Here is a 14815-nt window from a genome sequence, read left to right as displayed (position 1 = left end):
TTCTGTGACAGTGTGAAGTGCCATGTGGGGTCCCGCCAATGGGTTGGCTTACATAACATCACAAAACAGTCATACAGGATTCATGAATGAGCAGTTTTTGATGGCGCTCGGTGTCCAAAACAACAACATGTAGTTCTACCACTCATCTTCACAACAACAACAACGCTGTGGAGTAGGCCTGCACGCTTGCCATGATACAAATGGCAGCGGCCGCTGGCAAAAGGAGAAAGAACAAGAAACGCCTTTTAGTTTCCAGCCGCTTGTGCTAAAAGCTTCACGGAGCGGTGAGTGCAGACTTGTAATACAAATAGCAGGATGCTGACAGGTGGGTTGGTAACTTTTTGAGTTGGGAGACTTGCGAGAACAAGTCCACTTCCTTGTGTAGGGTAGGGATGTCTACAATGAAGCACATACACATCAAAACATTTGTGCTTAGTGTGGTACTCCAATGACCTTTTTTGTGACTTTGTTGGACATGTGGTTGAGGAGCCATGAGAGCTTGTGGAGGGCGTCATCACCCCCCACAGGACCATGTTCACATCAAATGGTTAAGCCGCATTTGTTTGTACATGTCATCATTGTGCAGGCTCAGACATTTAAACGTGCGTGTGCGCACGCGGGATGTTTATGCTGACCATCCAGCAGTTGCTGACTGTTCTCTCACCCCAGGTTCTTGTCGGCGTCGGGTCAGCTGGAGTTGAACGACGAAAAGGTCAGTGGAGTACACTTTACACGTGCAGCACACATAAAGCCCTTTTTCGAGCATTCAAAAATGGGGGCGAGACTCCTCCAATCAGGTGAGACATGACTAAGTCCCTTCATCAATAAGTGAATGAAAATGTTGACATTTGCCCAATATTACATCCAATACAGTCATACGTCCAGATGTTGTGCTATGAAGCTGCTGGTTCATAGTACTGCCCACTGCTGGTGTGAAGTGTAAAAGTGAGAGTAAGTTGGGAAGGTTATGGTATCTCACAGCTTGCAATGTCCACGCACAGGCTTGGAATACAGATGCCACAGTTCAGGCCTGCAAATATCTGCAGTGGCAAAGAGCAGTACAATGCACCACAATGACATTTGCATTTTTTTTTTTTTTAGACACTATGCTCGGTGTTGAATGGTCTTAGTGACCAAATGTTTTGAGAATGCAGTTTTTCTACATTTCGTTTTTAACTATTTAGATTTGTTCTTGGGACCTAAATTAATTGTCGAGTTTTAAATGACCATTTAATCACTCCAAGTTGACTCTTTCAAGCTGGACACTTTTTCCAATCAATTCCACAAGTTTGTTTTTGAGTAGATCAGTTTTTATTATTAAATTCTGCAGACTTGAAAGACAAAGAGCTGGCAGACTTTAGGCTGTCTCCTCCTTGATGAGGCGGTCCTTCTTGAGGGGTCCCTGCAAGACAAGAAACAAATATGCTTGGTTGACATTAAGGAGGACAAGTTGAGAGTGAAGATTATGTCTACAGTGGGTGTGTTTCCAGAATATGAACAGGGAGTGAGCATAGAGGGCCACAACTCCCCTGCCAAATTGGAGATTAATGTGGCACTGTAATGGAGCCCGAGCTCAAACTGACAGCTGAACCAGGTAACGAACAGTGCAAGGGCAGCAAACACTCATATGAATCAAGAAAAATATGAAATGACAACTGACCATGAAGGCCTTCTTCTCCTCCGCCGTCTGGAAGCGACCGTGACCGAACTTGGAGGTGGTGTCAATGAACTTCAGGTCGATCTTCTCCAAAGCACGACGGCTTGTCTGGACCAGCAGAGACTACAAGAACAAATAAAACCATCTTAATATTTGTAGATGTTTCTATCTTCACTAATCCCCCAAAGTTTAAAAATCCATTGGAGTGAAATTCGAGAATAAACTTCTACATGCGCATAAACTACATGTCTAATGAGAGTGATGGCATTCTGACCTTGCGGAGGGTGAGAACTCTTTTCTTGGTTCCAACCACACAGCCTTTGATCATAACAAAGTCATTGGTGACTTCTCCATAGTGGACAAAGCCGCCCTGTTGGAAGGAGCGCAAGATTAAGTTCACGAGACATTTCTGTGGACATGTATGCAAATTGCAAGGAGTCAGTGCTAACCATAGGGTTAATGCTCTTGTTGGACAGGTCGTAGTCAGTGGAGGCGTTGTTCTTCACCAGCTTGCCGTCCTTCTGGTGGTAGCCCTGAGCGATCTTGTAGATCTTGACAAAAAACGATCAGTCGGCGCTCTTCGGCATCGTGATGCTATTCTAAAGGTGCAGCTCGAGGCTGACGTACCTTCTTGTTGATCTCGGTACGATGGTGGTATCCCTTCTGACCAGCACGAGCCACAGAGAAGGCCACGCGAGCAGGATGCCAAGCACCAATGCAGGCCACCTTGCGCAAACCACGATGGGTCTTGCGGGGCAGCTTCTTGGTGTGCCAGCGGCTGGTCACACCTGGATGCAGACAGAGGTAACGTTAGTTGAGAGAGAGCATCTAACGACACGCAAGAGGGGGGGCCATCTGGCAGACAATCGGAGCCTTACAGGAGACATATCTTGGGAAATTCACATTACATTCTATGTAGTCTTTTGGCCGATCTTTCTCTATACTAAAAGAGATTCATGAAATGCTCATCCTTGTACAAGCAGGATTTTGACCACAGATGTGGGAACGCTGGTTGAAAAGGGCCTTCTTCCGATGTTGGCGGATGAGTTGTGTGGACGGAACATTTTGGTCTCTCTACTTCGGCATCCTTGAGTAGTTTTTCCTACCAAAGTCCCTCAGAGTAATAAAGATGGCGGATTTGCGAAACCGTTTGTCAACACCCATTACCTTGTTTGGCTTGTCCCGCACCAACGGATGTGATTTATTAGATAAAAAAATACGCAATAGAAAATGGAGAACACTGAAGAAAAAAAGAAAAAAAAACGGCATGCAGATAGATCATGAAAGTATCTGCAGCACCTGGAGGGATAGATTACACTTTGCTACACTTGAAGACTCCAAATACACAAGAAAATGAATAAAGAAGCCGAAACTGTGGATTTTCCATGATATGTCTTCCATGGTTTGTGCGACTCCCATTCAAAATTGCTGGAAATGTCTTTAGAAAACTAACTTAAATATATATTTAAAAAAAAAAAAAAAAACACCTTTGTATCCGTGTCCCTTGGTGACACCGATGACATCGATCATCTCGTCCTGGGAAAAGACGTTGGTGATGGGCACAGCCTGTTCCAGCTTCTCGCGGGCCCAGTCCACCTTGTCTGCGATGGAGCCTCCGTTAAGCTGCACCTCCATCAGGTGGGACTTCTTCTGCTTCAGGGGTAGCAGACGCATCTGGACACAAATGAAGAAAAAAAAAGGAGGCTGATCAGCGAGGGTGGCCACCTGAGAGCGTGAGTAGCAACTGCTTGTGAGAGGCGGAGTCTCAGAAGGAAGGCAGTAGAAAATATCCTCACTGGAATCATCAGGCGCCATGCCTGACGCAGGAGTTCCGTGGTCTCGTCACAGACTGCAGACACTGGCTTACTTGCCAACACTTGTTCAAACGTGGCAGGTTTTTAACCGTGTTTGTCACCCAAGCTGCCTTTTTGATATAATCACAAGCTTGTTGGCAAGCAAGGCAGCATCTCCATTAAAACAAAAAAAGCAGGCTAGTCGTCCTTCGGCCCGTTTCCAAACTCACCTGCGTGTGAGCGACAATGCGAATGATCTGGCAGTACTTCTTCATGGCGGCAAAGTCCTTCTCCAGGTGTTTCTTTCCTTCCTCATCCTGCCACTTCTTGCTGTACTTGGTGAAGGCCTTCTTCTTGGACTTGTACCTGCCAGCGGGCACAAAAAGGTTGGCGACTGGCTCTTCATGACCGCAGAGGGTCAGAGGAAGAACACTGCGCCGGACTGGTCGCCCTGCTCGAGGAGGTAGGCGGAACCAGCCTAGTAGGGGATTTCGGCTCATGGCACGGCTTCTAAGCAGAAGTTTCCACCGGCCAGAGGAGCCCGGAGCTCATCAGGGCGCGGGGCACCTGAGCGGAGCTGCCACCAGAGGGCACCGAAACTGTTAGAATCGCTCAGTGAAAACTGAAAAAAAAGTCATCTCCACTGGGCTACTAACGTCTGCTTTGATATTTCACAGGCAGTGCTTCTCAAGTATTAAGGCAGGACCAAAAGTGAGTTGTACACCAGCAGTTGAAATGATTTTTACAAGTTACAATTTGGGAGAAAGGCCATTTTGTTGGCTGGACGACAACTACTTTCATGAGCATGATCTTAATTTGAGGCTAAAATATGCCATTACTAACGGAATTCTGGCAAAAAAACTACAAAAGTGTTTTGCACTGCTTGGCAACCAAGAGAAAGTTTGAGAACAGTTGAGAAGCACTGCTCTAAAGTCAGGCCGCCGCCACATCTCACCAGTTTTTGTAAAAGCGCCTCTTGCACTCATCACTCATGTGCTCGGCAAAGACGGTCTTGAAGGAGCGCAGGCCGCGTGGGGTGCTCACATAGCCTACCACGCCGACCACAATCATGGGAGGAGTCTCCACAATGGTCACCGCTTCTACCACTTCTTTCTTGTTCACCTCTGCAAAGAAATGAAAACAAGTTAAACACCATAAAATATAACTATTTAATCAGTTCATCTAAACAATGTGCTCAGAGTTCGACGATCAGCAAGGGACTTTGAGCCCATTCTGTCCGCCCGTCGTTGGTATCATCATAGACAAAAGAAAATTCTATGTAAAATGAGAGAGAACTCACTTGATCCTGGTCTGTCCACCTCACGGACGATGTGAGTCATGCCGGCCTTGTAGCCCAGGAAGGCAGTCAAGTGGACGGGTTTACTCGGGTCGTCCTTGGGGAAGCTCTTGACCTTACCCCGGTGACGGCGACTCCTCTTACGAGGCAAGAAGCCCAAGGAGCCGTGGCGCGGAGCCGAAAACTTGCGGTGGGACTACGAGATAGCAGAGAGAAAACCGTCATTTCATTTGTACAGTAAGCAAGAGCGGCTAACAGGCTACCGGTGGAACACAATTTAAGCATGTGAGGCTGTAACTACATACAATTGTCAAAATGACGACAGCAAAATATTAAAGTATTTCGCAGCTATATTCATTAACAAACATATGTTTGCACTTGTTATAAACGTACAGCACACGACAGAAGCATGGCGTAAAGGCGGCCATTTTAAGCCACGATGATCTGCGTTTCGCATGAGGTTTTGTTTTCCTAAGTTTTTTTTTTTTCTAATTCTCGAAGGGCCAGGAAATTAATCCTAGCATAACAGTTCAAATCGAATGCGATTAGTGCTAAGATCTGGAAAAAAACCAAAGGCTCGGATGGCAAAGATAGCGGACGGATTGCCCAGCCTTGGTGAAAACATTCAGAATGGCCTACTTACCATTCTGAGTCCGATCCGATTGAAAGAGACCCAGCTGCGCGCTTGAGGTCGCTTATAAGGTGGCGCAACTATCGCGAGACACTACGCGTCGCAAGTCCCGCCTTCGGAAGTGTGACGCGTGGTTGACGTCACAAGTCCCGCCTTTCGGCAGTGTATTTCATACAGCGGCCACGACGAATCGCTATGGAGGCTATTCAATGTGCGTAATTTCTCAAAAATAAAATGAAACTTAAAATACCATTTATTTAACTGGAAAAAAACAGAAATATTTCACCTTAAGGCAACAATTATATTTTATGACAGTGTTGTAAGAAATTCTTATCTTCCGTGTAAATTCCCATTGATTTAACAGCCATCATCGGGACGTCATTAATTGAAAGTTGTCTTTCGAACTGTGAGGATGTGGCATGCTTGCGTCAGAATGTACAGCAAATGTCTGTTTTCTTATTTGTTTGGATCCCGTCTTGTACTATGGCTTTGTTCCACAGATTCTTGAATCTTGAGTAAGGAAGGAAAAGTAGTAGACAGCTTACTGAGTTGAGGTGGTGCCGTTTACGTATGACGGCATTCATATGTAAGTGCTGTTCTGGGTCAATGCCGAAATTCAAAATACAAGTCCATAGTGTTTTTAAAGAATGAATGATTAATAACTGACTGACTGAATGAGCATCCATGCATCTTCAGCAGCTTGATCATGCGTCTGTACTCATGCAGTCCTTTCGTCATGGATTTCCCATGAGGCATTGTGACAGCAGCTTCTTGACCGTTATTAAAATGAATTGTGGATATTGTTGATTCGGTACATCAGCCTAATCCTTGTCCGGAAATGCAAAAATGGATCCTGATTAGCGGAATGTGGTTTGGAACTCCATTAGGACACGCTAAAAACTTGAATTGGTGCCGGCTAAAGTTTGATCCAAAACTTCCCCTGGTGAGGAATTTACAAAGGTAAAAAACAATTCGAGACTCCTTTATGACGGCAGGGGCTGTTGATCCCGGTTGACATTCTGAAAAAAGGCCTTTCCAAACTCGTAGGTGCTAATCATGACAGCGCAGGCCGGCGCCACTTTGATCACTCTGGGCAAGAAACCTGAAAACAAAGCGTCCATGTTTTTTAATTTTGTTTTTACACATTATATGATATGTATATTATGTGCGAGATGACGATGTGTACCTGCAAAGAGCCCCCGATAGCCCACCTCGCTCCAGATGTCCCTCATGATACGCCACGTGGACACCGTTTTATTTGACGGGGCTACGAGGACCAGCGAGAGTAATGAGACGACAGCAATGACGACTTTGTCGTTTCTCGTAAATTCCCAGCGGCGGTCTACGCACCTGCGAGTGTGTCCGTCTCTCCCAGTTGGATCTGTCTGCGAGTCTTCACTACATCAAAGGGCAGCGTCAAGATGGCGGCGATCTGACGTTTGGGACAAGAGACACAGCAGTTGGATGTCATTGACAGCAGTGTTATAGCAGCACCCTTCCTTGTCTAACTGGGCCCGAGTTGAACGTAACTTTCTTTTCCAAACAGAAGGTGAGTTTGTGTGAGTTTGATACAAACCGTTCCCGAGGCGGCGCCGGCGGTGAAGCTGATGGCGAAGTTGGCCTGAGCCATTTGCGATCGTTGACACAGACGCGCTTTCATCAGCTCGTAGTTGAACCAGTAAATTGCTGCGCATCCACAAAGAGGAGAAATTGGACACAGCAGATTCACAAACATGTCAAAACGACATTACGGAACAAACGTGGTAGTGGTTCACACCAGAGAAGGGGACGTCTCTAAGAACAGTGGGCCCCCAGCCGCGCCACAGCGACATGAGGCCGCCCTGCGCCACAGAGCTGCGCATACAAGTGCACAGCTCGCTGTACGTCAGGCGGCGGGACTGCATCTTGGTGCGGATCAACTCCAGAGGACTGATGACCGTCACGGCACCCACTGTAACACACACGGAGAGATTTAGGCCTCCGACGGAGAGGTGCCCCCACTCCCTACTTGTGTTGATCCGGCATAGATGCTATTCATTAGCCCGTCTATGGCTTTTTGGACTGTTTGTTAGCTAGAGATAATCAGAAGCATAGCTACGTGGTCGTTTTAAGAAAAGTCAGGTCGTTTCATCTCAAGGTACCACTGCACAACTGTAATGAAGCAATGATTCTTTGCCAGGCCACAAGAGGGCGCTAACAGACCAGGACACTGAGAAACAAAAGACTCAACTACAACTTTTAACCCAAAAATTTAAATTTATATCACAGACTTTTTCCTGTCGCAGCTACGTACATTACATAACCACCACTAACTAAACTAAAAATAAAATGGCTGCTTATGCTACAAACACAAGAGACTTAGTTACGCTGCATCTAATTATTTTCCACGTGTGTTTTTGCGGGCTTACATCGGGCAAGACCCCCAGCCAGGAGCGGAATGTGTTCGCCGTGGAAACCCATGCGAACACGCAGGAAGTCCCGCAGCTGATCGTAGCAGGTGAAGTAGATGACGGTAGCGGGCACGGCCATGACGCTACAATCATACAGCTTTTAGACAGGTTTGTGTTGTTTTGACAAGACTGCGAGGCAAATTACTGACAGTGTGGGTGGGAGGCCGCTCCACAACGATTTGAGCCCTTCATGTCGGGAGATTTTCACAAAAGCATCCTGCCCCGCAAAGAAACAGGATGAGTTACTCACAAACTTTTTGCTTTCTTATACACAGCTTTTGGGAAAGGCTGCAGCTTTTTTTGCAGCGGGGCTCAGCGGCCATTTGTCACCGTTTTCCTATCTGCTATGAACTCACCAGGGTTCCGCTGAAATGCGTTTGTGGCTTGTACCAGCTGGTGCAGTTGCTTCTGTTCTGACACACATAGATGTGGTCCATCAAGCCGTTGCAATAGAGGAAGCATCTCCCTGGGCCAAAGAGAGAAAAAAAAACAGAGCGTCATGACCTTTGACCTAGACCTTGGAAGGACATCTAGAAAAAAAAAATTGCCTGAAGCTCATCATTTATTCTGGAGCACTTTTCACAGGTCAGACGTGATTGTGACCAGACCAACCACCGCGCACACACTCGCGTACCAACAACGGTGGGTGAGGAGGGTTGTTTAAATACACACACACACACACACACACACACGCACGTGTTATGATGGGAGCAAGGCCGCACTGAGAAGAGTACAAGTGTAGAACGGTGTGTGCGTGTAGCGGGTGAGGGTCCGGTACTCACACTTGGAGGTGTGGGTGACAGCAGCCCAGGAAGCAGCATCACGAGTTAAAGCTTTGGAAAGAAAGCAGAAGCAAAAGAAGCGTCTGGATGTTAAAAATTGCTCAAACATCATCCACCTGGCCGGTAGCTTGTTATGTGAGCGTGACCACATCAACACCACAGAAGAAGTCACAGAAGAGTAGATGCTACTCTTTTTACAGTCGAGTGGCTACCTTGATGGGGGGGGCTCTGCTGGGCCTGCAGCCTGATCTTCACCACATCCAGAGGCGTGACTGCAAACGGTTTGAAAGAATGAGCAATGACCCTCCAATGGTCATCCGTCACCCAAATTCGGCCAGTGTTACCTTGACTTACGAGTTTTAGTAATTCCTATACCAAGCTTGTGACGCAATTTACAATCTGAGATTCGGCTTGATCTATTCATTCGATTTTGGGGGGGGGAACCATGCTCTATTACTTGGTGAAAAACTCTTTTAATCACTGTTGTTGTGGTCAAAGCCTAAAAGTATTAGTTTGTAACTACAAAAAGATATAAACCGAAGTATGGGGGCACTCATAAGTCAAGGTACAAATCTCCATGTTTCTCTCTCTCTCTCTCTCTCTCTCTCTCTCTCAAATCTCTCACCCAAAACGGACGTGAGGAGGGCTCCAGTGCCAGAGGCCAGCATCTGCTGCACTGGAGAGATGGCGGCCGACGCGCCACCGGTGGCCCGTTCCGCCATCGTGCCCACCTGTCGCCCTAAACACAGAACAGTGAACGCCACGGAGGCGTTTACTGACCCTCTCCGCCAGGCACCGGCGTGAATCCCACGCCTGCTAGTTGTGCGAGTGAAGCTGCGCAGCGGCTTGTGTTGGTTGTTGTTGTTGTTTTGTTTTTTAAATATTATTGTTACGTTAATAACATCCCATCAGATATTGGCTTATTAGGCTAAAGACATGGTAGTTATGTTTCTCGTTAATGCAAGAAAATGTTAGGTCAGGCACACACAAAAGCGTGTTGCTGGGCGGAGTTGCTAATTGGGCCTCTGGCGATAGCTTATCAATGCGTTGCACAAGTCAAATAACGTTATGCACCCACAGGCAGGCATGTACAAGGCGCACCACTTCAACTGGCGTCACATTAGAGCAGGCGATCGGGGGTTATTAATCAAATGTACCAATTATCCTAAATTCATTCATTTAGATGCTACTCTTTTTTTTTGTGGGGCAAAAGCAAGGGGGGTTAATCAAATGTATCAATTATCCTAAATGTATATATTTAGCTGGGACTCTATTTATCTTTTGCAATAGCAAACATCAATTTTTGTAACAAAGTTAGGACCCAAAGTATGTCCTTCCAAGCCAGGATTGATTTTTCTTTGGTTGCGTTGATTCACAGATAAAACTAACATGAAAAAATAGCTTTAGAGGGAGCGAAAAACAGGTGGACCGGGTACATTTTCCCAAGAAGATATTTCAAGATTATTTTTATTATCACTTACTCATATCATGTCTTTAAACGCTGATGCAACTTAATGCAAAAAGTAAACATTGTTTTCAATGGTGCCATTATTCTTTGTTAACCAGAGAAGCAAATGGGACAGAAGACCAAAAAAGTAATATTTATTTTAATACCATATTGTCTAGCCTTTCTTCACACATGAATTACTGGTTGATCGGGCATGTGCTTTAAGGGGAACAAAGTACGAAGTAAATAAATACCTTTCTTGCAAAACGTTAATGTTATTGAAAAACGAAAAAGGCTCCCATTGGTAGAAGTGGAATGCATGGTCACTTTCACCCATTATGACACAATGCACCGCGTCTAATATTAAACTCCATGACAATACTCACGTCATTTAGTCAACATTGAATTTTAAAAGGGAAAATTGTGGCATAGGGGATTACTTAGATGGAAGTCCAAATAGAGCAACATAGGCGCTTTGATGAGGTAGCAAAGCGAACATTGTGTACTCTGCAGTATGGCGTCTTCTTGGCTTGCGCATTATCACGTGAAACCCTAGGTTTCTTTAAAAAAACGTTATTACAAGAAGCTAGGTGTTATTGCATAGTCTTATGATAAACACACGCAACCGAATATTCTTAATGAACAGCATTTCGAGCTAGCATGTCACTCAGCAACTCTCGTGCGTTGTAAGCTAGGCAGCTAGCTAGTTAGCATCCACGTTGTTTCTACTCACCTTCACTGTAAATGTAGGATTATGACACTTCGCCAAACAGCTTCCCCCATGCTCCTGAAGATGTTTTCAGCAGTCCCGCACGACTATCGTTAACTGTCTTCGTTCATATTGTTAAGACATTCAAACATGTATTTGGCGAGGGGCGTTCCTTAATGCAGTGAATGCCAGCTTCGCAGATGTACAAAGTGTTGTGCGCGAGCCGTCGTTTTACTTGAGTAGAAAGGAGGTCGGTCCATGTAATATACACATCAACGCTAAAATGGCCGCATTCTTTACGTTGCTCTGTCGCCTCCGAAAGGAGGAAGGACACACTGCAAATTGCAGCATGTAAACAAGTCAAGGTGAAGCTCATAGTCGAGACCCGAAAAACAAATGTTGGAGCGTTGAAACCAGAACATTTGAAGCTACTGGAATTTCATCGACTGACCTATTGGAAGAGTTAGTCAAATATAACAATGTCACGCTACCAAATTGTTTAAAAATACTGAATAACAAAGACATGTAGTGCATGTGTACATTTCTATTTTTTACTGAGGAAACTACAGCACATTATTTATACGCCTTTTCACCTTTAATGTTGAAAGCATGTAGACATACAACGTACAAATAAAAGTAAAGTTTAGCAGTATTTGTTAAAAAATGATTTTTTAATAAATCCTCCAAAACAAGCGGTTTGGAAAATGGATGGACTGCAATTTTTTAAACAGTTTAAACACAATTATATTTGTATTTTTTTTTATAAACTATGTTTCTATAAATAGTTTTGATTTATTATATTTTTAAATACATAATTCTTGTAACCACACGCATGCATTCCTCCCACTCAAAAATCTGTACTTTAAAGAACAAAGCAGCCTGATACAGTTGAAGTATCTGTTTCGCAACTAAAGAAAAAAAGAAACCACATGGGCATGCGCTATTACAGTTAATGGGCGTGTTTAAATCAGCACTTTGTACAGTCAGAAGCACTCCGACACACTACGCTGCTTCACTCGCAAGCCATTTATAGTTCAACGTGAAGGTGAGATCTGCATTCATTCACCTTTTTTCAAAACCCAGGCCTGAGCACTTGCTTGGAGTGAATATGATTTTATTGATATAAGTGATTACTATGATTATGCAACATGATTTCAGATGCCGAGCCTGGCTGTGTTATGCTGGGCCATGCTGCTTCTGGTTGAGGGTCCGCTTGGTGGGACGTGTCAAGATGGTCCCCGACCCACCGGCAGCTTTCAGTGCGGCCCCTCTGACCAGGTGATAGCACACGTTACCAGTTACCACGCAAAGCAAAGCCCGGCCGTAGAGCATCGCAGTCAAAAGGAACCAAATGTGCTCAAAGGTTGAGTGTCACTTGTGTTAAATAACCAGCAAAGTTTCTTCATGTTGGAGTGAGGACATGCTGACATTAGTAGAAATGGAAATGAAAGTTGAAGGTTGGAAATGTGAGCAAGGCTTCTGCTGCAAAGATAAAGTGAAATACACTTACGGTAGTGGTTGAAAGTTTCAGTTGTTGAAATGTTATGTTTGAAACATTTCTCACTTCTCACATTTGTCAAAGAAAAGTTCAATTTAGCATGAAACTGCTCAATCCTGATCATATACAGTAAGATGATGAATTATAATACATTAAATACAGTTCAAATGTATAAGCGTGGAATTAATAACATCTAAATGCAGTATAGTCCCATTTTGATCAAGGATCTGAATGAACCGGATTCTTCCTACAGGAACTAGCCTGCGCTGATGGGAAGCGTTGTTGTCGGGAGGGTCACCGCTGCAGTGCCGACAGCCTGTGGTGCTTCAAACCGGGTTCTTTTCTTATCACTCCTCTTGACTTTTAACACACAAACATCGCTGAAAGTTGACTTCATCTTGATGTTGTTTCTTGCACAGAGTCGGTGGTGCTGTGCAGCGATAAGGCTTCCGAGTGCCCCAACGGCAGCACTTGTTGTGAGACCCCGCAAGGCACTTGGGGATGCTGCCCCCTGTCAAAGGTACAAAAAGTTGAAGGGGGGTGGGGTTGTCCGTATCCTGAGTGTGCGTTAATGCTGTCCAAACAGGCCGTGTGCTGTGAAGACAAAGTGCACTGTTGCCCGGCGGGCAGCTTGTGTGACGTGCAACGCTCTGTCTGCGTCTCCCCGGAGGACGGCGAGGATACGCCGATGTGGGAAAAGCTTCCTGCCAGGAGGAGAGCCGACTGGGAGAACCGGCGAGGTCTGTAACCCCTTCACATACACGCCGAAGGGACTTCCGCATTCAGAAGAGCGATTGTGTCAACAAAGAGGAACCGTTGACAATGATTAAAAGCTGAGAGGGGAAGTGTGGTGATGAGACGTTGAAGTGAAAAGGTCGCGCACGGTCTGCCAAGTTTTGTTGGTGGGTGCGGATTAAGGAGTTTAATTAAAAGTCGAGGCATTTTTTTGTGCTTTGATCCGCAAAAAGCTCTGAAAATTCTGGAGATCCTCTGTGGTGAATATGAAATGTTTATGTTGATTTGGTGCGTATTCTAGCGCAGAGAACCAAATCCAGATTCATTGTCAAAACAAAAGGATGCGTCCCATTGAGGTGGGTGTGTTGAGGCATGTTGCCAAACGTTGCTTGTTGTCATTCTGGTCTTGCGGGTCATAATTCTTTTTTTTTTTTTTTTTTTTTGGTGAACTCGTTTTTCAATTCAATCCTTTGTGCTCTTTTTACAGCCAATATCGTTCCCTGTGACAACAAAGTCCACTGCAGAGATGGCACCACCTGCTGTAAAAACACACAAGGTCATTGGTCCTGCTGTCCTCTACCAGAGGTAACACGGTGGCTGCAAATAGAATTTTTTTTTTTAACTGTTGCATGTTGACTTTTTTTTTTCTTCTCTGCTTTGTGGATTCTCTTCCCAGGCGGTTTGCTGCAGTGATTACCTCCACTGCTGCCCTAAAGGTCACAGGTGCAACATAGCCGCTCAGACGTGCGAACTGGAATGGCGCTCGGTCCCCTGGTTGGAGAAAGAGCCCGCCACGCCCAGGCAGCAGGAAATGGAAGTGAGATGCAACACCACACACACTTGCGCTGAGAACTCTACCTGCTGCAAGACCCAAACTGGGGCATGGCGATGCTGCCCTCTCCCTCAGGTGAATAATTGACAGTACACATCTCTGAGTGATCCACCAGCTATCAGCAATAACAAAGCAACTAGTAACTAAGCATTGCTGCTTGTGAAAGCAGGAGTAAGAGTTAAGTTCAACTTGAGTTTCACTACCTCTATGACAGGCCGTGTGCTGTCCCGACGGCCACCAGTGCTGTCCCACCGACTACACATGCGACGAGGTGCGCAGCAAGTGCGTCAAAGGGAACGTGGCGCTCCCGTGGTACCCTCAACTTCCGGCGAGCATCCCTTCAATGGTCCCGCTCCGGACCCCCGTCACCGCCGTAAAGCTGGGATTTGTAAAGTGCGACGACGGGAGCCTGTGCAATGACGGGCAGACCTGCTGCAAGATTTCGCCCACGGAATGGGGATGCTGCCCTTTTGATAATGTACGGTCCTTAGCTTTCCAGAATCGTGGGTGGGGTTAAAATAGAATACATTTTAGTCTACATATGATTCAACGTATTTTATTTGAAAATCCATTGTATTAAAAAAACTACATCTTAAATATTAGTATATCAAATAATTGGTGAATATAAATAATGTATAATAATTACCGTTTTCCTCACATGCAGGCGGTGTGTTGCAGTGACCTGAAGCACTGCTGTAAGGCCGGCTACAGGTGCACGCCGAGCGGCCAGTGCATCTTAAACGGCAGCCTTCCCTGGCTCATGTTGCCCTCTAACACCAACAAAAAGCAACAGTTTGATGAGGCGTGAAACACTGCCCTTTTGTTTCCTTTTGTACTACATAAAACATACCAATTTGAAAATCCTATATTGTGGTTGATGTTCTAATTGTAGTCTCAACAATGCATTAAAGATTCAACGTGGTTTGAAGCTCAAACTGGTCTCCTGTTTGAATTGGCTTTAAGTGTGTTACGAACAAACAACTC

The 14815-nt window shown here is 45.4% G+C and overlaps 3 protein-coding genes and 1 non-coding gene across 5 annotated transcripts; 1 reads left to right on the top strand and 3 right to left on the bottom strand.

The window, feature by feature from the left end:
• Window positions 1-1288: 1288 nt before the first annotated feature.
• Window positions 1289-5500, bottom strand: rpl3 (ribosomal protein L3). The gene is made up of 10 exons (XM_085934657.1): window positions 5391-5500; window positions 4751-4943; window positions 4406-4574; window positions 3681-3816; window positions 3145-3331; window positions 2285-2445; window positions 2107-2208; window positions 1932-2027; window positions 1661-1780; window positions 1289-1402 (listed from the first exon to the last, which is right to left on the bottom strand). Exons 1-10 carry the CDS (start codon window positions 5391-5393, stop codon window positions 1358-1360), a joined length of 1212 nt encoding a protein of 403 aa, XP_085790783.1. The 5' UTR covers window positions 5394-5500; the 3' UTR covers window positions 1289-1357.
• LOC147044005 (small nucleolar RNA U83B) lies at window positions 3416-3511 on the bottom strand. Its single transcript, XR_015068583.1, has one exon. It is a non-coding gene; the product is annotated as a small nucleolar RNA U83B (small nucleolar RNA).
• A 113-nt stretch (window positions 5501-5613) lies between the features above and the next one.
• On the bottom strand, window positions 5614-11007 carry slc25a39 (solute carrier family 25 member 39). The gene is made up of 12 exons (XM_085934662.1): window positions 10791-11007; window positions 9236-9349; window positions 8823-8882; window positions 8611-8661; window positions 8185-8294; window positions 7978-8045; window positions 7787-7911; window positions 7156-7329; window positions 6955-7064; window positions 6729-6810; window positions 6565-6645; window positions 5614-6480 (listed from the first exon to the last, which is right to left on the bottom strand). Exons 2-12 carry the CDS (start codon window positions 9330-9332, stop codon window positions 6362-6364), a joined length of 1077 nt encoding a protein of 358 aa, XP_085790788.1. The 5' UTR covers window positions 9333-9349; window positions 10791-11007; the 3' UTR covers window positions 5614-6361.
• Window positions 11008-11113: 106 nt separating this feature from the next.
• Window positions 11114-14766, top strand: grna (granulin a). 2 transcript variants are annotated; one of them, XM_085934659.1, is made up of 9 exons: window positions 11114-11228; window positions 11925-12044; window positions 12518-12599; window positions 12684-12784; window positions 12851-13004; window positions 13487-13584; window positions 13676-13906; window positions 14046-14309; window positions 14496-14766. In XM_085934659.1, exons 2-9 carry the CDS (start codon window positions 11925-11927, stop codon window positions 14637-14639), a joined length of 1194 nt encoding a protein of 397 aa, XP_085790785.1. In that variant the 5' UTR covers window positions 11114-11228; the 3' UTR covers window positions 14640-14766. The 2 variants fall into 2 exon arrangements, with proteins under 2 accessions (XP_085790785.1, XP_085790784.1); XM_085934658.1 differs by lacking the exon at window positions 11114-11228 and adding an exon at window positions 11573-11811.
• Window positions 14767-14815: the final 49 nt, after the last annotated feature.

The sequence above is a fragment of the Syngnathus leptorhynchus genome, chromosome 16, assembly GCF_054491065.1.
Source record: "Syngnathus leptorhynchus isolate UIUO chromosome 16, UIUO_Slep, whole genome shotgun sequence".
NCBI classification, from domain to species: Eukaryota; Metazoa; Chordata; class Actinopteri; order Syngnathiformes; family Syngnathidae; genus Syngnathus; species Syngnathus leptorhynchus.
This window is presented reverse-complemented; position numbering and strand designations above follow the sequence as displayed.